The 21,516-nt window shown below is 44.9% G+C and overlaps 1 protein-coding gene across 5 annotated transcripts in view; it reads right to left on the reverse strand.

Annotated features, from left to right (window-relative positions):
* Positions 1-21,516, reverse strand: part of MAPKBP1 (mitogen-activated protein kinase binding protein 1) — a 288,826-nt gene that overhangs the window by 238,116 nt on the left and 29,194 nt on the right. For 4 of the 5 annotated variants that reach the window (XM_082275307.1, XM_082275308.1, XM_082275306.1 and 1 more), the window contains exon 2: positions 15,763-16,142. In XM_082275307.1, the coding sequence (XP_082131433.1) occupies positions 15,763-15,885 (123 nt within the window). In that variant the 5' untranslated portion in view covers positions 15,886-16,142. Of the gene's footprint in view, positions 1-15,762; positions 16,143-16,323; positions 16,419-21,516 lie in introns of those variants that run through there. The other variant, XM_082275305.1, reaches the window with a different exon arrangement.

Genomic DNA, 21,516 nt, shown 5'->3' on the forward strand with positions numbered 1-21,516 from the left:
AGGACATCCTATGCAAAACCACTGCACAGAGCAGGTAAGTATACCATGTTTGTTATTTTCAGCCAAAAAAAAAAAAAAAAGGACGAGGTATTAGTATTACTTTACTAATTATCCAGTTCTTCCCATTCTGAATAAGTATGCAATCAGGCTGGTGATTCACAGCTAAAAAAAGGTAGCAATCTTTTACAAAGTTTGGGTGATTTATGTACACTGCAGGAATTCAAACAGAGGGGTTTGTTTTTTTTCCTCAACAAAAGTGAAGTTACTCTTTAAATGTGAAGAGCGGTCCTGCAGAACTATAGTGAGGTGTAAGGGAGGCAAGCTGGCCTCCACATTTATATCCCCAAGTCAATACTCAACCTCTTGCAGTGTCTGGGTGTTGGGGATCCCAGGATGCTCAGGAGGAGATAGATAAGGTTGTTATCCTTAGGCTTCTTTCACACGGTCCGCCTCCGCAGGCGGATCCGTGTTGCTCAGCGGGGATCGATCCGCGATCCCCGCTGAGCCGGGCGGATGACAGCTCCGTCTCCGCTTGCAGAGCGGAGAGGGGAGGTGTCTCGGCACCCGCTGCCCTCTATGGGGGATCGGAGGAGAGCGGACCGTTTGTCCGCTCTCATCAGATCCGCTCCGCTCCGATTACTGAACGGATGGAAAAATAGGGTTTCCATCCGTCCAGATTTCAGCACAGGATCGGATGCGGATGGCAGCGGAGGTGACCTCCGCTGACACCCGCTGCCCCATAGAGCTGCATGGAGGATCCGATCAGATCCGCTTAAAAAACTGACAGGCGGATCTGATCGTACCGCCCGTGTGAAAGAGCCCTTAATGTAATAGTAAACAATCAATAACCCATTCAGTTTAAAACAGAAATAAAAGGCAAAACAATTGTGTATAGATATAAAAAAACATTTTTGAAAGGTGATCACATCCCCTCGGTTCTCAGCAGCATAAGAACTGGGGAGGAAAAGCAGCAGTAGACTGAGGGGGTGTGTTAGGACAAGCCTGATCATTGGAGGAGAAGCCTACTGAGTTCCCAGCACAGCTAGAGAATAGACGATGATGTGTTCTGCTTTGTATGGTCAGTTTAATAGAGAAGAGGAAGGTTGGGCTTACATACTCTTTAAGCTGGCCATACATGGTTTGGTTTTCCCCATTTAGCCAACAAGCTATACAAACTAATAGATTATGCAATACACACAGGTGGATGCAGGAATAACCCTCCCCCCCCCCCCCCCCCCATCCTCGGCTGGGACACTATTCTGACAACAGAACCTGGTGTCTACAGCTGCAAATTGATGGAAAATTTTCCAGCATGTCCCTTCAACAGAACAGACGCCTGTTTAGTAGGGCCCATGCACTGATTGCAATTTGGCTGGTTGGTGCTGAACCGACTAAATTTCAATCAAATATAACAGCTTTAAGGTTCTGCATGTACCTTCCACGGTACAAGTCTGCAATAAACAAACATGCTGTACTTTGTTAGATCCATGCTCCAGCTACCTGCCAAGACCAAGAACATTTCCTGGGACATTAACCAGCATCTATTGAACATGACCAGGAGAACTCATCTGGTTAGGAATAGGGATAAATGGCTACATTGAGGAACTCGTCTGCTCACATAATTTGTAACAAAAATGTCTTTGCCATTCTGAAGCTTCCCTCCAACCAATTTGCTAAATTTTTTATACAGAATCACAGTGTGTGTATATATATATTACACACACATATACACACACATACATACATATACACACTAGAGCTGCACGATTCTGGCCAAAATGAGAATCACGATTTTTTTGCTTGGAATAAAGATCACGATTCTCTGTGTAACATCTTTTACATTATAAAAAAAATTGGGATAACTTTACGGTTTTGTTTTATTTTTTTATTCATTAAAGTGTATTAATTGCGTTTGAAAGACTGCTGCGCAAATACAGTGTGACATAAAAATTTACAACAATCACCATTTTATTCTGCAGGGTCTCTGCTAAAAAAAAAAAAAATATATAAATGTTTGGGGGTTCTAACTGCTTTTCTAGGAAAAATAAACCGATTTAACTTGCAAGCAACAAGTGTAGGAAAAAGATTTTGTCTTTAAGAGGTTAAACTTCCTTCGGCAGAGGGAAAGAAAAGATACATTGTAATCATTTGTGTTTACAGTTCAGTGGGAGACTAATGCTGATAGGCTTTTGCGGGAGGCTCTTTTTTTTTTTTTGACAGCTGCTCCCTCATAGCTATGTAAAGAATCGAGCAAGTGTCATGTTAAGATCGTCAAGGGGAGTGAATCTCGATCTCGATTCTGTTACGATTAATCGTGCAGCTCTAATACACACACACACTGATTCTGTACTTGCCAAGCCAAATATGCTGCAGAAATCTCCCTTGACCAAGTCTGGCTGCAGCCATTTTAAATGTGGGCAGCTGAAGCTGCTGCCTGTTCACTTCCAGGATTTACACACAGACACACACACTCGCACCACTGCTTGCCTGCACATTTCTCCTCTCTGGTTGAATACACATCGATCTCTGCAGTCTCCTGTTATCTCCACCCTCATCCAGCCCCCTACAGCTCTGCAGCTCTCCTTGGTTCTCCAGTGATTTATCCCTCCTCCCCTCTCCTGTCCCCTCCCCCCTTGCTGGCAAACTCTGTGTGAGAGAGAGATGTGCATGATGTCATTAGCCTAGGCATATTACCAGACAGAAAAAAGAGGAAGTGGGCTGTATAAGGTATTTAGTGGCAGAAAAAATGTTTTACTATAAAAAAAGTCAAAGCAACAAGGGCAGAGGATATAATAGATGGAAAAAAGATATATAAAAAAAAAAATATGACTGAAGAGCCATGAGCTCTATGAAAGGAGGAGTTCTTCCACGAAACACTGATAATCCCACAAGAGCCTGTGTGTGTTACGGCCAGGCCCAAAAAGTTGAAAAGGTTAATCTGCATCTGGTGAAGGGGCCGGGATCAATCCCAGATGACTGATACTAATCATGTCATACTGTTTGTCTATATTAGGATACAGAATCAGACAATTCTCTGTTCGGTGCAAAGGCATTCTATACCCATGATTATCCACCTGGTAAAAAGTCCTCTGCTTCCTAAAGGAAATCTTTGCTTTATTCACCTTAAACACTCACCTTTTTGGACTAACGGAGGCTGAATCTCTAACCACAGAGCAAAGTGTTTAATGTGCACAAGTCATGTGTGTGTGAAATGCCAAAAAAAATTTGCTTGGGATATATTAAGGAATGCTTAAAGGGTTAGTCCACCTTTTATACCGGGTTTCATGTTACCCCTTAATGTATTTTTAAGGTGCAACACTAAGACCCGGTTCACACTTCTGCGTGTGCCGGGTTCGCATGTCATGTCGGAGCGCACTGCTCCGACATGACATGCGATCAGCTGTGCGGTGCGAGTTTAGCCATACAGTTTGTATGGCTAAATTCGCACCGCACCCGCAGCAAAGACGCACAGGAGGCATTTTTGCTGCCGCATCAGGATCGGATCGCACAGCGGTTCACACTTGTGCGATCCGATCCTGTGCGAACTGCACGATCGCACTGCGATATGCGATCAAACTGGGGGTGTCGTTAAGATTACATTGACACCCCCAGCGGATCGCATATGGCAGTGTGAACTGCCGGGGGTGCGTGTGCGATGCGGGAACAGGCTGCGAATTCGCAGCCTTCCCGCATCGCAATAGTGTGAACCGAGCCTTAAGCAGAATTTCACTCTCTCAATCAATATAACTATTTTTAATTATTATGCTGCTGGCATTATTAAATAGATCATATTTACTTTTTTTTTTTTTACATTTCTTCAGTTACTTCCTGGTTTCCATGCCTAGGAAAATGATGTCATGCATTTCAGAAGTCTTCAGTAGGGGCTGTCTGAGGCCTGGTGATGGACAAAGTCAGAAAGATCCTGCTCCAATTTGAAGCACTTATCGGACATTCTCCTAAACGTGAAGCTTCCCAGCATTCGCTGTTACTGGCCCCACCCCAGAGGAGCACCCTGGACCTTTTAAATTACATTATACCCCAATCGGAAGAGACTCTGCTGGCCCCAATTTTTTTACCCCCCTTTTTTCACAGTTGTATTTCTCACAATCTCCCCATTATACTATATATATATATATATATATATATAAAAATATAAAATTTACTTGTGGACTTACCATGGCCCACTGCCCTGCTTTTAGAGACTTTTCTTGTTAACCTGATGCAAAAAAAATTATAGCTGAAGCCACTTCACAAAAGCATCCCGGCCTATATGTGTTGTGGGCCCCGCCCACTCCTGAAAGATGTTTAAGCAATCACCCCAGCAACGGTGTATAAATTCCCTGTCTTTAGAGGGCCACTCCCATCGCCTGATGAAGGAGCACGGATGCTCCAAACGCGTGCAACCCCTGTCTTCTCCCCACTGGAAGTGATGTTGGTCAGACCATTCGCAGGAAGTCGGAGTCTCGCTGAGAGTCCTCCACCACCACTCAACCCACGGACTGGCTGCTACACAACAGCTTCCCTGCGGATACACCGACACCCCGCCACCTTCCTCCACCACACAGAACTAAGGAGAAGACGACAGATGATCTTGCTATACCCACCATACCTGTTCATTCTTACCTCAGAGTAAGTTGCTACATTTATTATGTGTTAAAAAATGTTATGCTACACTAAGCCAGCGCCGCTCTCTCCTGCTTTTTATTCCTCAAAACCCCTCCATGCTCCAGCTGGCAGCCGCCGAACGTGGCCCCTCTCCGCCACCTATTGGAACACCTTATGGTTTTCTTAAGCCAAACATTTGTTAAAGAATAGAATGGAAAGGTGTTTACAACAGTCAGTTTTTGTTTTTCTGTCAGTGTCCTCACTAGAGAGATTCACCCTCACCTTTTGACAATGTGATAACTGTCAATAGGACAGAAAGTGATTGTAAATATGGTGTCCCCTCAGGACAGAAAGGGATAAAATATCTACCAAACAAGACACAGACAGTAAAAAGGATTTAAACCACATATGTCAAACATAAGGCCCGGGGGCCAAATCTGGCCCTCCAGGCAATTTAATGTGGCCCTCGCACCTCTCCTGCAGCTGCGGCGCCACCCTTGTCTCCGTCTCCACCTTGTTTTAGCAGTCAGCAGCAGAGAGGAAAGAACTCCTCTTTCAAATCATGCACCTCTGTGCAGCTGCAGCACCCCTTCATCTCTTCTTTCACTGGTGTCAGCATTCAGCTGACTCCAACCCTCTCTTGGTCCTCCTCCAGACCCGGCACACTCTGCCTCCCAGATAAGGGGTATGCACTGTGATATAAGGGAGGGTGGGGGACTCTTGACTTCTGAAGGGGGGGGCGCTTGACATCTAATGTGAAGGGGGATGGGGTGCTCCAGACATCTAGTCAAACAGATACAACCGGCCCTTTGAGGGCAACCATAATGCGTATGTGGCCCACACTGAAATTAAGTTTGACACCCCTGATTTAAACCCTTCCATACTACCCCCCCCCCCCCCCCCCCCCAAAAAGAAAAATACAACATACTATATTGCAGCTTACTAGTCTTTAGATTTAGTGGCTGCATTAGGTTTTTTTTTTTTCCTTAATCACCTGATAAGCCTAAAAACACACAAAAATGGAAACAGAAGCACTACAGCTCTGCTAAGAGGTACAAGTCAGAGAGACAATCTAAAACATATCCAACGTCAGCTGTTGACAAGGTCTGTGCTTGTAATCACACTGGGGGGGGGGGGGGGGGGGACAATAAAAAAGGTACAGTTCAAATTTAGTCTAGTCACATTGTTGTCAATCCAGCCCTGATGAGGGGGGGAGCTCTTGTACCCCCGAAACGCGTTGGATAATTTTAGGATTGCATCCCTGACATTTATAGGAATAAAGTTGTATCTTGATCTCTTAGCAGTGGTGTGGAGCTTTAACATTTTGTTACACTACAAGCCAAGTTGACCATGGAGATCCTCTGGGGTGTATAAGCTACCTGCCCAGGAATCAGATCATTTACATCAACATCAATACTTTAAAGTGTAAGTCCACCCTAAAACTAAAATCCCTGCATCTATAGACTTCCAGGATCTAACACTAACCTATCCAAGCCCTGTAAAGAAGAAATCAGTATACATGCCTTTTTTTAAGCCGATCCAATTCGGTCTCCAGCACCGGAAATTCTGCAGAGGCCAGAGCCAACAACGGATGTGAAATGAATGGGGAGTGACATCACCCATAGACTTACTATGGGGCTTCTGTTTCCGGATGTGCCCCCGCCTCCACAGCGAAGCCGCGGCTGACAGCTCAGTGTGGGATTGGATCGGATCGGCTTCAAAAAGGTATGTATACTGATTTCTTCTTTACAGGCTAGATAGTTTAGTGTTACATCATGGAAGTATGTAGATGCAGGGATTTTATTATTAAGGTGGACTTTACTTTAGGATACCAACACCATTGAGAAAACTCATTGGGTCCAATGCTAATTTACCACTTTCCTGTAAAAATAACACTTCCTGTCCCTTTAGGTCTACGCTCCCCCCCCCCCCCCCAACCTCATCTCTGGTGCCATAGCGGTCACACAGGATGCATTTCAAACATGTCTGCCTTTATCTCCATTCCAAGATGGATTGATGGGACTAGTAGTTCACACAAGTCCACCCTAACACTAAAATCCCTGCATCTACAGACATCCACGACCTAACACTAACCTCTCTAACCCTGTAAAGCAGAAATCAGTATACATACCTTTTTTGAAGCCCACCTGATCTCCAGCGGCGGAGGCTCTGCAGAGGACACAGCCGACAACGGCTGTGAAATGAATGGGAAGTAACGTCACCCATAGACTTACTATAAGGGTTCCGTTGTCGGTTGCGTCCTCTGAACCCCCCTCCACAGCAAAGCCGTGGCTGACAGTAGAGAATGGGATCAGGTCAGATCTGTCTCAAAAACGGTATGTATACGGATTTCATCTTTACAGGGCTAGATAGGTTAGTGTTAGATCATGGATGTCTGTAGATGCAGGGATTTTAGTGTTTGGGTGGAGTTACACTTTAAGGTTCTTTGTGCTCTCAAAGCACGGGGCCACTGCATTTCCTGGCAGGATAACTCAGTATTTTCTGTTATTGCTGAAAATGTATAAACCTGAAAAGTGAAAATGAATTCAGCTACCACATAGCAGGACTGGTAAGCTGTAATACATTAAGATTTATGGGGTTAGCTACACTTTAAACACACAAAAGGCTGTCACCTAGTCGCCTGGCTGTAATGCTGACTTCCAGGACTTCCCTGAGCAGCATACCTGACAAAGGTCAGTGACTAGGAAAAAAAAGTCAAGCTAGAAAAGGTCAGCGTAACAGGGAGACGGCTAACAATTTAGAAGCAGGTCAGTAATGCCCGCTCTCATTTCTCTGACAGTATTTTGCAGTGGAGTATGAAGATAGAGTATAGTGTCTGCTGTCCATAGAAATGAACCTGCATCTAAAGAAATGACAGTTGGAAGCTGTCCACCCACTGTATGCCCCCATACAGGACAATGAAACAGGCACTTCTCATCAGCTCTAATCACGCGGCAGGGAAATCTAGAAATTAGAAATGTAAAAATGAAAAACTATTAAACTAACCGCAACACATTTTACCCAAATGCTACCCCCTATTTGTTTTCATACAAATCTAAAACCATGGTCTTTATATATTTGTTCTATTAAAAGCCTTATATTCCACAATGTGCTAAAAAAAATTAAAAAATAAATAAATAAAAAATGCTCTTATGTTTGCCCAATTATGGGAAAAAGAAAGAGGAGAAAAAATTGGAAAAGCCGCAAGCTGGAAATATAAGGGCAGAGGATTTCCTGAGGATGACATGCAGAACATGTGCCTACCCCCCCTGTGGTGATAGGATCATTGACTGCCATGTGGCTGACCCAACATGTGAGATTAACACCTTCCTTCCCTTGTGAGATGAGGAAGGGTCATCTGTCACCAATCTGGCACTTCATTAGGGTAGCCTTGAAGAGAGACACACCTGAATATTGAGTCAGGAGGAAAGGGCGGGGGGGTCCTCGCTTTATATCCTGAAAGTGAACCTGTGCAGGGAGAGGCAGCAAGTTTACATTTAAAGCCTGGTCCCCCCAGCAGCACATTTCTCATCTTTATTTCACTCTGCTGTCATGTCAATCAGCTGCTGGAAATACCAGGTACCTCTGGGTATGGAAAAGGGTCAACCTCCCATGTGACAGCACAGATACATTGGGGTTGGCCAGCACTGTCAAATAGGGGTGGGGAAACCATCAGCCCTGCATAAGCTCGGACTAAAAATCCGACTGGAGCTTAGACAGGGCCGACTTCTTCCTATAAAGGAGCAGAGCGGGTCTTAGGACAACTAGATACTGCTGGGGATTGGAGGAATGAAGGGATTCTGTTGAATTACCTTACAAAAGCAAAACGGGAGTTCACTTCAAAACGCCAACACCAGCCAAAATGTTTTGCTTTGAATTTCAAAATAGTTCGGGGAAGGGAAGGGTTAGAACTGTCTGCCTCTGTTGGGGAAATTTCCCTTTACTTCCTGTTCTGTCTGACACCCAACAGACAGAAGTTAGGAGGGAAAAATATCAGTAGTAGGAACATAGCCAGCAAACAAACCCAAAGGAAGAGAATCAATAAGGGCATCACACCAGGGCCGGAGTGGGACTCATTTTCAGCCCTGGAGTTTCATGCCTTAGACTGGCCCACTTTAGTTCACGACTCCCTATATTAAAATAATGTAATTAAAACCTCTGAATATAAGTTTGCAATGGCGCACTGTTCTCTACAGCCTTGTAATTCATTCAGTGAGAGAGAGAGAGAGAGAAGGAGGAGTGAAATAAAGAGGGAAGGAGAGGCAGGGAGCGAGAGAGAGATAGACAGGGGTGGAAAGAAAGAGGGAAGGAGAGAGAGCAAGTAGGTGGGGTGGAAAGAAAGAGGGAAAGACTGACCCCCCCTACACTGCTCCCCTACACTGACACTTCCCTTCACTGAACCCTTACACTGACCCCTTCACTGACACCTACACTGACCCCCCTACACTGACCCCTTCACTGACACCTACACTGCCCCCCCCCCACCTTGCAGCAGTGACATCTGTAAACCTCTAGCTGCTGCCTCTGCAGCTTAAACGGCGGGAGTGATAGGGAGCTGTAAAATGAGGCTCAGCAACATGTTTTATTGCCCGCCAACCGCAAGTGTAAATGAGCCCATGGCTAGGTTCACACTGTTACAGGTGGTTGCATGTGCGGGACAGCGTGTAAATGGCACCTATTCCCACAACCACCTGCAGGAAAAATTCCCTGCTCTTTTACAGATGCGCAAGGCTGCCATTTATTCCATTTGGCACTTCCGCGCATCTGAAAATGCAGCACATTTTTTGGTGCGGGAAATTGCATGGTACTTTTGCACCATGCGATTTTGCTGCGGCTGCATTTTCATAAAGGTGCAGGGACCTTTTTTCTGTGTTTCCTGCAGGTACAGTAGCCCATTTAAATGAATCGGCTGCTGTGCCTGCGCAAATGTGAGTCACAGAAAACGCATTAGTGTGAACCTGATATAATAGTCACCTAAATGGAAAATACATACAGCAAGGTGCCTCCAACATATTTTACTGTAATAGCACAAAGTCACTTTAAAAATATTTCTGCTGAGTACGTGCAAGTGCTATAGATATTCGCGCCAAATGATTACTAAATTAATTAAATTATATATAGCGGTGAACAAAACTGCAGCTACCTTACAATCACCAATAGGGAAAGAGTACTCTACTAATATTAAGAAGCTATGCTTCAATTAGGCAGCGCATATCTTGTCTTCCAAAATTGTGCTGAAATGTATGTATTATACTATAGTGACATGGACTTTTAAATAATAGCAATCCTTATAAATAATTATTAAAGTGCATAAATGTAAAAAATTAATAAAATATACATAAAGTGCTCTGTGACATTCATGTAAACATCCGTATCCAAAAGAATATAACTGTGTGTATATATTACTGCAATCAATTAAAGTGCTTAGTGCTCATGAAATACCCAATTAAATACAATTATATATATATATATATATATATATATATATATATATATATATATATATACATATATATAACACTTCAAACAAATAAAAGTGCTTTTTTGCTCAGTGCTACTATAATTTGATCACTCAAAGTTCAGTGCAAAAAAATTGTCCAATATTCTCCCAGTGAAGTATTCGCGACCATGCAGGGGAACAGTGGTGGTGGGTATCTCCTATTCACCCGTGCAGTATTATCTGGGGTGTGCGCTTACCAGAGGGATATGATCCCTGTTACCTTATGGCAACCAGGATCCTGAACGCTTTTTAGCTAATATTTAGCCGTTGAATGGTCCTCTCGTCCACTTTTCCTGTGTTTGGGATCACCTATATGTCTCAGGGTAAGTAATAGGAGAGAGACAAGGGACTTCTCATTGTGTAGTATGTTCAATAATCGTATCCTTTATTACAGGTTCATTAAAACTCATACAAAATATAAAATCAATGAATGCCTATGTAGCATTATGCTGAATAGCTGTATATACTAATTACCGGATCACGGAGAATAGCAAGCGCTCAGGTGCAAATCACGTCGCTCCTCCCCGGCTACTAGTCCGGCATCCGGCCTGCGTTCCAGCTAAACTCTGCAGGGAGGCGGATCCTGGTTGCCATAAGGTAACAGGGATCATATCCCTCTGGTAAGCGCACACCCCAGATAATACTGCACGGGTGAATAGGAGATACCCACCACCACTGTTCCCCTGCATGGTCGCGAATACTTCACTGGGAGAATATTGGACAATTTTTTTGCACTGAACTTTGAGTGATCAAATTATAGTAGCACTGAGCAAAAAAGCACTTTTATTTGTTTGAAGTGTTATATATATGTATATATATATATATATATATATATATATATATATAATTGTATTTAATTGGGTATTTCATGAGCACTAAGCACTTTAATTGATTGCAGTAATATATACACACAGTTATATTCTTTTGGATACGGATGTTTACATGAATGTCACAGAGCACTTTATGTATATTTTATTAATTTTTTACATTTATGCACTTTAATAATTATTTATAAGGATTGCTATTATTTAAAAGTCCATGTCTGTCACTATAGTATAATGCATACATTTCAGCACAGTTTTGGAAGACAACATATGCGGTGCCTAAGTGAAGCATAGCTTCTTAATATTAGTAGATCACTGCATTGTACCTGTAATTCTTCAGTGTTCTTGGGTTTAATCTGGGCATCTTCTTTCTGCTTCTGTCCCCGTCTGTCAGCCAGCCCACCACCTGAATTGCTTTAGTGTTCTTAGCTCTGCGTGCCAGGGATGTAGTCCCGACATTTTCTTCCTCTTCTGCCGGCCTCTATCCCCGCCCACTGGCCCGCCCACCACGTACAGCACTTCCCTAGACCTACAGTTCTGATAGGAGGTGGGCGGGGACAGAAGATGCAGAAAATGCCGGGACTCAACCTAGACACAGAACTAAGAATACTAAAGCAATGCAGGTGGTGGGCGGGCTTACGGTCGGGACAGAAGCAGACAGAAGATGCTGACAGTAAACCCGAGCCCTAAGCACTTCACCTCCGCTGCGCCCCCCCTCCCCTTTCCTACAATAAATTGTTCCACCCCTTGTACCGGCCCTGCACTGGACCAGCCCACCGGGAATTCTCCCGATGCTCCCGATTGGCCAATCCGGGCCTGCATCACACCAATGATTTTAAAGTCTAAAACCATTTATTCCAGCATACACTTCCAATGTACAAAAACTAAAATGCACCCCCTTTATCTAATACAATAACCCCCCCCCCCCCCCCCCCCAACAGAGGTTTTATCCTTCCCTTCTCTATCCAATCTTTAACATTTGCAGAGGCTATATACTGATCAAAATTCAGCCATGGTTCAGGAGGGATCGCCCAATTTTCATTAGTACTTTTGTAGAAGAGACTTGTTGGAAAAAGGTTCTCGATCAGTAGATTGTTTTGTGTTAGTTTTCTTTCCATTCAGCCTGCTGGCTGAACAAAAAAAAAAAAAAAAAAAACAAGGTATGGCCAGATTTAGGCTTTAAAGTGGTTAAGTGGTTCTAAAGCCTTAAGGTTTTTCACCTTAATGCATTCTATGCATTAAAGTAAAAAAACCTTCTGTGCTACAACTACCCCCCAGCCCCCTTTGCTTACCTGAGCACATGCAGTCCATTGATGTCCACAAGTGCAGCCATGGTCTCCCTCCTCATTGGACTGATTGACATCAACGGGTGCCGTTGGCTCCCATTTCTGTCAACCAAAAGCTGAAGCACGGGATCGGGGGGCGGGGCCGAGCCCCACTGTCTGTGTCAATGAACGCAGCAGCAGGACTCGGGAGCGAGCACGCACAGGTATCTCCAGGAAAAGCGGCTTTTCGCAGGAGCACCCGATTAAGAGGAGGGGGCCTTGAGTGCTGGCAGGGTACCCCAGAAAAATAAAGGATTGGGGCTGCTCTGTGCAGAAGCATTAAACAGAGCAGGTAAGTACGACAGGTTTGTAATTAAAAAAAAAATACACACGAGGGATTAATACCGCTTTAAGTAGCAAACTATAAAAATGATGGTGGAAACAAAAATGATTTTTTTTAACAACACAGGCTGCTACAAGTACTCATTGACATCACCCTTAAAAACTTTTAGCATGCATTCATATAATCCCCTTTTAAATTTAAAGTGCAAGTTCATCTTTTCAGAAGAAAATGAAAAAGGGTGAACATCAATTTCAAATCCCCGGTGGGCAGTGAAAGTTCGTCACTTATAGAGGTAAGTGTGGTTTGGGGGGGGAGGGGGAGAGAGAAGGTTCAGTTTTTAGGGAGGGTGTTAGATTGCCTTTTTTCTGGAAAGGCGGATTAACCCATTACCAGCTTTGCAATGCAAAGACCTGGCTGATTACATAGAAACAGAATAGATGGTTTATGAAGGTCCTCACATGACACAGCTGTTGGCAATCCAAAAGGGGAACCATACAAATCACACTGCAATGTGCATGGCCTGCTAAACTAAAAAAAATACAATTGAGAGGTCAAAACATTTAAAAAACACATCAAACTTTTGAGTTGTTTATTTTTTGTTGTTCTCCATGTCTTCTGGCTCTTGGTATTTCTGGCCTCCCTCTGAAATGCTAGTTTTCTGGCTCTAACTAGATCAATACAGAAGTTACAAACCCAGAACAGGCAAGCAAATATCTAGAGAAGGGTCAGACATGCTCATCAATAGGCTTGTTCTAGGTCAGTAACTCAATAGCAAAACATCCATGTGAGTCAGGCAACTAGCATTTTCAGGATAAAAGATCAGGAAACAGAGGATGCTTTAAAGTAAACCTATGTGACTTAATTGCTGACCATTGTTCTAAAAATGCCAGTTGCCTGGATGCCTCCGGCTCGAGTGTTTGAGTTACTGGCTAATCAGTCCCATATCAGAACTCTTGATCTACATACTGGTCTGGGTCAGCAACTCAAAGAATTAAAGCCATTTGACCAAGGCCTCATTCTCACCTTAATGACACTGCCCCATCACTTTTTTTTTGCACGACTTTTTGGAGCAACACTATTCATTTTGAATAGGCCTCCCTCCGCTCCAAAAGTGATGATAAAAAGTCTGGATGAAGCTCAAACAACAGAGCTCATGTATTTCCAGTGAATGGTGTCAACAGTTTGGGGAAGGCCCTTTTCTATTCCTGCATGACTGCCCCTGTGCATAAGAGTCATCATACACATTCAAATTTATTGTACAATCAAAATGTAGATTTATCAAAACGATGTAATATAAGGATCTACCGAATCTACTCAATCAAATTATATCCAAGTCAGACCCTATACGAGAGAGTTTTTTTAATGCGCGGGGGTGCGAAAAAAAAAACAACCCCATTAAAATGGAAAAGTTCACCTTTGGGAACATGTTATATTTTTCACCTGCTTCTAAGGTGGAACAATTAAACATGTAACATGTTCCCAATGCTGCAGTCGCCGCCCGATTTCCCCCCCCCCCCCCTCACGGTGACAGCAGTACAGGGAGAACCTCCCCATACTAGCTGTCACTTTTTGAAATCAGCGGGGCTCTGCCCACACAGCTCTGTGCGTGAATGAACTACAAGCCCTGACATCCTTTGCAGCAGTCAGCTTGTAGCTCTCAATCAACTCCCACATCACTGTAGAGAGCCATGGTAGTTCATCGATTCTTCCTGTCAGTGTATCTGCTTGCCCATATGGGATGTACGGGCACACAAATACATTGACAGATCTGGAGGCCTGTATGGCACCATGCTTTACAGGCTCCAAAAAAAACTTTTTTACCTGCAAATAAAAAATGTGCATTTATTTATTTTATTGTTTTAAAAGTGAACTTATCCTTTACGCTCCTTTAAACAAACCTACAAACCAATCGAGTCTGCCTGTCGGTTCTTCAGGCCGACTTGACCATATGCTCTCTATGGAGCGGCGAATGTCAGCAGACAGGTGTCCGCTGGCACCTGCTGGCATCCGATTCAAACCGGTCCACTAAAAACATGGGATGGGATCTGTTCTCTATCCATCTGGCGGATAGGATGGGATCACATTGGGATGGAAACAGATAGACCGTCCATTTCCATCCTACAGCCCCATAGAGAAAAGCAGGCTGTGTCCGTGTCCACTCTGCATAGCGCAGCAGACAAGGAACTGTCATCTGCCTGCTCAGTGGGGATCAGCAGACAGATCCATCACTAAGCAGGCAAGTCAGCTCCGTATGCAAGGGGCCTTAACTGTACAAAAAAGGTGCATGTGAAACACACACAAAAAAGTGCACTTAAGGGGTTGGACCTTACCCTGAACCCCTGGGGCGCAAGGCTCCTAACAGGGACAACATTTACAAACTTGGTCCACCTAGCCAAAAGGCCTGGCGGACCCCTCTCCTCGTGGACAGCTGAAGAAAACCAGCTCAAGGGGCTCTCCCGAAGAGAGACCCCCCAGGTTTAGGGGGAGGAAGGAACATAATGGTCACACATCCTCCCCCTAGACTTCAGAGCAAGCCTGAGGACTCATACCCTCCATTCAGTGAAAAACAGACAAACGAGAAGAAATTAGAAAATAAATAAAATAATGGCCTTGTTGGTAGATCTAAACACAACCGTACAATCAGATTGTAATGTGTGTGGTAAGCCTAAATCTAGCTCCATAAAGACATGGTTTGACCAGTTGGTGTGGAGAACTGGGGTGTCCTGACCTTAATCCCACTGAATAATTCTGGGATGAATTGGAACACTTGTCACAACCCATGTCTTCTCATCCAATATCAGTACCTGACCTCACAAATGGCTAAATGGGCATCACAGAAACTTAAAATATTTTTTATAAATCCTTCCCAGAAGAGCAGAAGTGGTTATATTCACAAATGGAGGGGGTGCAACTCTATATTAACACCCGTGTTTTTGGGGATGTCCAACAAGCTTATACACACATTATGGTCAAGTGTCCAAAAACTTTCGACCATATTCCCTTAGAAAAGGTCCTATCATCTTCTTGCATGCTCCTCAACTTCGGATTAATTTGTCCACATTCATATACTAATAGCCGTTAATACACTTTATTTTTTTTAAACCTATAAAAAAAAGCCACACAAAAATCTGCAGAACTATTCTTTAGTCCAATCCCTTTGATCCCTGCACTGATGAGTCACATGACAAAAAACAAGGGAACAGGTCAGACACACATTAAACCCACCTTGCTGCCAATGTCTTCCTTCTTTCCTCCAGGCTTGTGTCTTCGTAGCTTTATGGAAGGAGAGCGGAGCAGGTTTTTCAAGCGACTGGTTATGGTTGTTCCAGATTCCATCGTTGCCATCATTTGGGGTTAAAAATTCCTTTGTGTAATAAAAGCAATAAATAAAAAAATAATGTACAAGTTCCTCCCAGGGGCCGTAGTGCTGCCAGTCAGTCCCGCTGCATTGTTACATTGGTGCAGGGCTCAGGTACAGAGAGCCCGCTGCTGTCAGCATGTGCCGATGCCACCGTGACTTCCCATGCTCCTGGGCTTTTGTTACCAAGTAGAAAAAAGAAGGATGGGCCGCGGGGTGGAGGGAATCGCTGTCAGATTTTCACAACCTGGAATAACAGAAAGAACAGCCAGCATGAGAGAGTGCCGAACAGTAAATTTATGGCAGTGCAATGCAGTGTTTGCTGTGTGCTCTGCCGACACACACAGGGATTACAGGGGATAGCACCGGCTTTCCAACACATTTGAAAAATGCAACAATAACAGTTTCACAATGAAGGCAGTAAATACCAGCTCCCAGTACATAGTGCCGTCATGTGCTGTGCTGTCACTTCTTTGTTAGCTGGGACGCAGCATGAGACAAGTGAATGAATGCACATTGGGGACACTCCTCCCAACTGTCCAGACGCAGGGCTGAAACCTGGCCATTTTCATAGCATCAGCTCTGCTTTGTATTTGGAGGATAGAAGTGCCATTTATACATATTTGCAGTTTCCTCACCCTCACAAGTAGGTTCAGCTTTGCCTGTACAACTGGGGGCTGCATTCACGTGTGGAAAAAAAGATTTGCATATTTTAATACCCTAAAAGCTGGCAAAACTGTGCATGCCAATAGCAATTTTGCAACGCAAAAGAATTTAGCAACCACAATGCATAATTTTGCATTGCATATTTTTACTTTTCCGTTATTTTGCATCATTTTAATAAATACAGACTCTAGTACAGTAAAACCTTGGATTGCGAGCATAATTCGTTCCGGAAACATGCTTGTAATCCAAAGCACTCTTATATCAAAGCGAATTTCCCCATAAGAAATAATGGAAACTCAGATGATTCGTTCCACAACCATTTATTCATAAGTCCTTCAGTTTATAGTCCATATAAAAAGATTATAGCATTGCGATAGGTTGTGTAACCATAAAATGTCCATCCACAAATAGCCGTTTCCACAAGGGGATTAGAAGCAAAATCCAGCAGGAGCTACAGAGTATCAAACAGAAGAGAGGCGCCTCTAAGTGTAGCAATACGGTTCCATTTAATGAAGGTACAACATTTAGCAACTCACCTGGTTGATGAATAAAACAGGCTCATCTAAGTATGCAGGCATCCGGGGTAAAGCTGTCCACATAGACTATCTTCTGCACCACCGGCTGCCAGTCTTTAATCCTGACCGGGAAGACCACCATGGAGTAAAGCGATCTGAAATCAAGGGGCAGCATGGAAGGGATGACGTAGATGGTGGTGCGGAGGATGGTCTATGTGGACAGCTTTACCCCGGATGCCTACATACTTGGATGTGCCTGTTCCAATTATCAACCATGTGAGTTGCTAAATGTTGTACCTTCATTAAATGTAACCATATTGCTACACTTAGAGGCGCCTCTCTTCTCTTTTATACTCAGCTGTGACTTGAGGTTACTTGTATATCAAGACATCGCTTGTATATCAAGTCAAAATTTATTTGAAAGTTTTGCTTGTCTTGCAAAGCGCTCTTAAACCAAGTTACTCTCAAACCAAGGTTTTACTGTATAACTAAAAGGAGTGCAGTCTAGGGAAGCCATTCTCAACCTTTTTACTCCAGGTGAATCCTTGAAATAATTTTCAGGTCTCAGGTAACCCCTGCTAAAAATTAAATATCATTCAAAACCTGACATTTCATATTCCTGACATGTGCCTGTTGTACCATGTACTTGTATGGAAAAGTATTCTACTCTCTTTGTGTTGCTTCCTTAGTGTGAAATCCCTAGTGTTCCTACCCGACCCTCTGCTTTCCAATTAAAAACTGACCACACTAAGCAGGAGAACACACTGTGGTCAGGTCTCTAGCTATGCTGGGAACTCAGTGTGCTCTTCTCCAATGATTAGTATGGTCCTGTAACACTAATCCCCTCCTAACCCCACCCCCCCCCCTACACACATACATACATACATACAATCTTTCACTAGGAAACCCAGTGTGCCACCGTTTCTCCTTCCCCAGCTCTTATGGGGCTGAGAGCAGAGGAAATGTGATCACTTAAAAAAAAAGAAAAAAAAAAGTGTATTTTTTTTTTTTTTTTTTTTTAATACGTATACACAAATGTTTTGACTTTCATTTCTATTTTAAACCATATGGGCTGTTCTACAAAGTGAGGGGTTACAATCACTTTAAGAGCTGGTTCACATATGTGTGGTTTTAAGTGCGATTTTTCAAAAGGTGCATGACACTTGAAATCGCACCTGAACCGGACTGAAAATTGTACAGGGCTCCTTTTAACTACTTGCTTACTGGGCACTTAAACCCCCTTCCTGCCCAGGCAAATTTTCAACTTTCAGCGCTGTCACTCTTTGAATGACAATTGCTCGGTCATGCTACACTAAGCCCATATGAAATTTCTATCATTTTTTCCACACAAATAGAGCTTTCTTTTGGTGGTATTTAATCACTATTGGGGTTTTCATTTTTGCTAAAACAAACTAAAAAAAGACCCAAAAGTAAAAAAAAAAAAAACAGGTATTTTTACTCCTTCATTGATGTGCGCTGATGAGGCTGCACTGAAGAGCACCAATAGGTGGCACTGATAAGTGGCACTGGTGGGCACTGCTTACAGTGCTTAGCAGCAGGTAAGATGTCCTGTTTACTCCAGACAGTAGTCAGCTTTTTTTTTCTCCTCACGCTGTCAGCGGGAGGAAAAAAAAACGGAATTTTTGTAAAATCTTACCTGTAAAATTCCTTTCTCTGAGTCCTCCGACAGTCGCCGCCTCTTCATATTCGTCACATATGGGGTATTAGACTTTGCTCCGAAGGAGTAGCTAGGCAACAGAATATGTTAACATTAAAGCTTTTAACATATCCCACCCTCAAGGGGTGGTCCCCTCAGTCAATACCCTCCTACTTCCTGCAACCATATCTCAGTTTTAGTGGAATAGCAGTAGAGTATACAACCAAACCCCAAAAGAGGGGCGGGGGCGGCGACTGTCGGAGGACTCAGAGAAAGGAATTTTACAGGTAAGATTTTACAAAAATTCCGTTTTCTCTTACGTCCTCCGACAGTCGCCGCCTCTTCATATTCGTCACATATGGGGACGTCCCAAAGCAGTGCAAACATGAGGGGTGGGAAACGCATCCGCGCCGAAAAGGCAACGCAGTCTCCGCATCAAAGAAAGGAACCTTACCAAAGGAAGGAAACCAGCTGGGCAACAGGAAAAAACAGGTGCTCAACAGGAGCAACAACCCAGGAAAAGACAAATAACCATGGGATAAAAAATTTTTCCCAACAGCCAGAGGTCCCCATAAGGGACCCTAGGGAATCGCCGCACTAAGAACCTTGCGGCCAAAGGAAGCATCCGCCGATGCCTGAACATCTACTTTGTAGAATTTTGTAAAAGTGTGTACGGTCGACCAAGTCGCCGCCTTACACACCTGGGCTACAGAAGCCCCATGACGACAGGCCCAAGACGTACTCAGAGATCTAGTAGAGTGCGCCTTCACAGGCACAGGGGGAACCTTCCCCTGCAAGGCATAGGCCTGTTCAATGGTCTGCCGGATCCTTTTGGCGATGGTAGAAGCCGACGCCGCCATGCCCTTCCGAGGACCCTCTGGAAGAACAAACAAGGAATCCGTCTTTCGAAAAGACTCAGTCGATTTAAGGTAAACCCTTATCGCCCGAACAACATCCAGAGAGTGTAATCTCACCTCCTTTGGATGTTTAGGCTTCGCGCACAGCGAAGGCAAGACAATATCCTCATTAAGATGGAATTCTGAAACTCTCTTCGGAAGAAAAGAAGGATTAGGTCGCAAGACCACCTTATCCAAATGGACAACCAGATACGGAGACTTGCAGGACAAAGCTGCCAGCTCCGACACTCTGCGAGCCGAAGTGATCGCCACCAAAAAGGCGACCTTTTTGGACAACATAGACAACGAGATCTCCCTGATCTGTTCAAAAGGAGCACGTTGCAACACAGACAGAACGAGGTTCAAGTCCCAAGGGGGCAAAGGATCCCTCCTAGGAGGAACCAGATGCCGCACACCCTGAACAAAAGTGCCAACCAAGGAGTTGGAAGCCACGGGACGTTGAAACAGAACGGCCAGCGCAGACACCTGACCCTTGATCGTAGCCAGCGCCAAACGCTGATCGACACCCGTTTGAAGGAAGGACAGCACTCGGGAAACCGAGTAAGTGCGGGGGGAATATCCCCTGGACTCACACCAAGCAAAATAGGCCTTCCAAGTATGGTAATAAACCTTCCCCGAGGAAGACTTCCTCGCGTTGATCAAGGTATGAACGACCTCTGGGGAGAGACCCTTCTCCCTCAGGACCTCGGTCTCAACAGCCAGGCCGTCAAAGCCAGCGACTGTAAAGCAGGATGGTATATCGGTCCTTGAGACAGGAGATCGTCTCGAAGAGGCAGACGCCACGGGACGCCTCGTGAATCTGGCGTCGACCGCCAGATTCACGAGGTCTGCGTACCAGGACCGGCGAGGCCAGTCCGGTGCCACAAGAATCACCGTGCTGCGTTCCGAGTGTAACCTGCGAAGGAACCTGGACAGCAACTGAATCGGTGGAAACGCGTACATCAGCCTGTACTGATGCCACGGGGCCACTAACGCGTCCGACGCGTCTGCCCGAGGGTCGCGCGTCCTTGCCACGAACCTTCTCACCTTGTTGTTGAGACGAGACGCGAACAGGTCCACATCTGGAAGACCCCACTTCGCGCACAACATCTGGAAGACAGCCGGGTGGAGAGACCACTCCCCCTGATCCAGGGTCTGGCGACTCAGATAGTCCGCCTGCCAGTTCTCCACCCCCGGAATGTGAACCGCCGTTATCGCCGGGACATGAGTCTCGGCCCAAGTCAGAATGTCGGCCACTTCCCGAGCCGCTCGGGCACTCCTGGTGCCCCCTTGGTGGTTGATGTAGGCCACCGCCGTGGCATTGTCCGTCTGCACCCGAACCGGGCAGCCCCGCAGCCGGTCCGTCCAGCGATGAAGACAGAGATTGATCGCACGCAATTCCAGAATGTTGATCGGAAGGGAGGACTCCCCCTCCGACCAAGTCCTCTGGGCGGACAGAACGCCCAGAACACCACCCCAGCCCGACAGGCTGGCATCCGTGGTGATTACCGTCCACGAGATAGGACGAAACGACTTGCCCCCGGACACCATCGGGGACTGGAGCCACCACAGAAGGGCTCTTCTGGTGCGATGACTCAACGAGATTGGAAGATCCAGAGACTGAGGTCGCCCGTCCCACATGGACAGAATCTCCGCTTGGAGACCCCGCGTGTGAAACTGGGCGAAGGGAATCGCCTCGAAAGCCGAGACCATCAATCCCAGACATCTCATGCACGTCCTTAGAGACGAGTGCGGAACGTCCCTGAGGGACCGGACTTCCTCCTGGAGAGTCCCGAGTTTGACTTCCGGCAGGAAGACCTTCGCCTGTACCGAGTCCAGAATCATTCCCAGGTAGGGAAGACGAACCGACGGACTCAGCGTCGACTT

The sequence above is a fragment of the Pelophylax lessonae genome (genome assembly GCF_965119305.1).
Source record: "Pelophylax lessonae genome assembly, chromosome: 13".
In the NCBI taxonomy this organism is placed as follows: domain Eukaryota; kingdom Metazoa; phylum Chordata; class Amphibia; order Anura; family Ranidae; genus Pelophylax; species Pelophylax lessonae.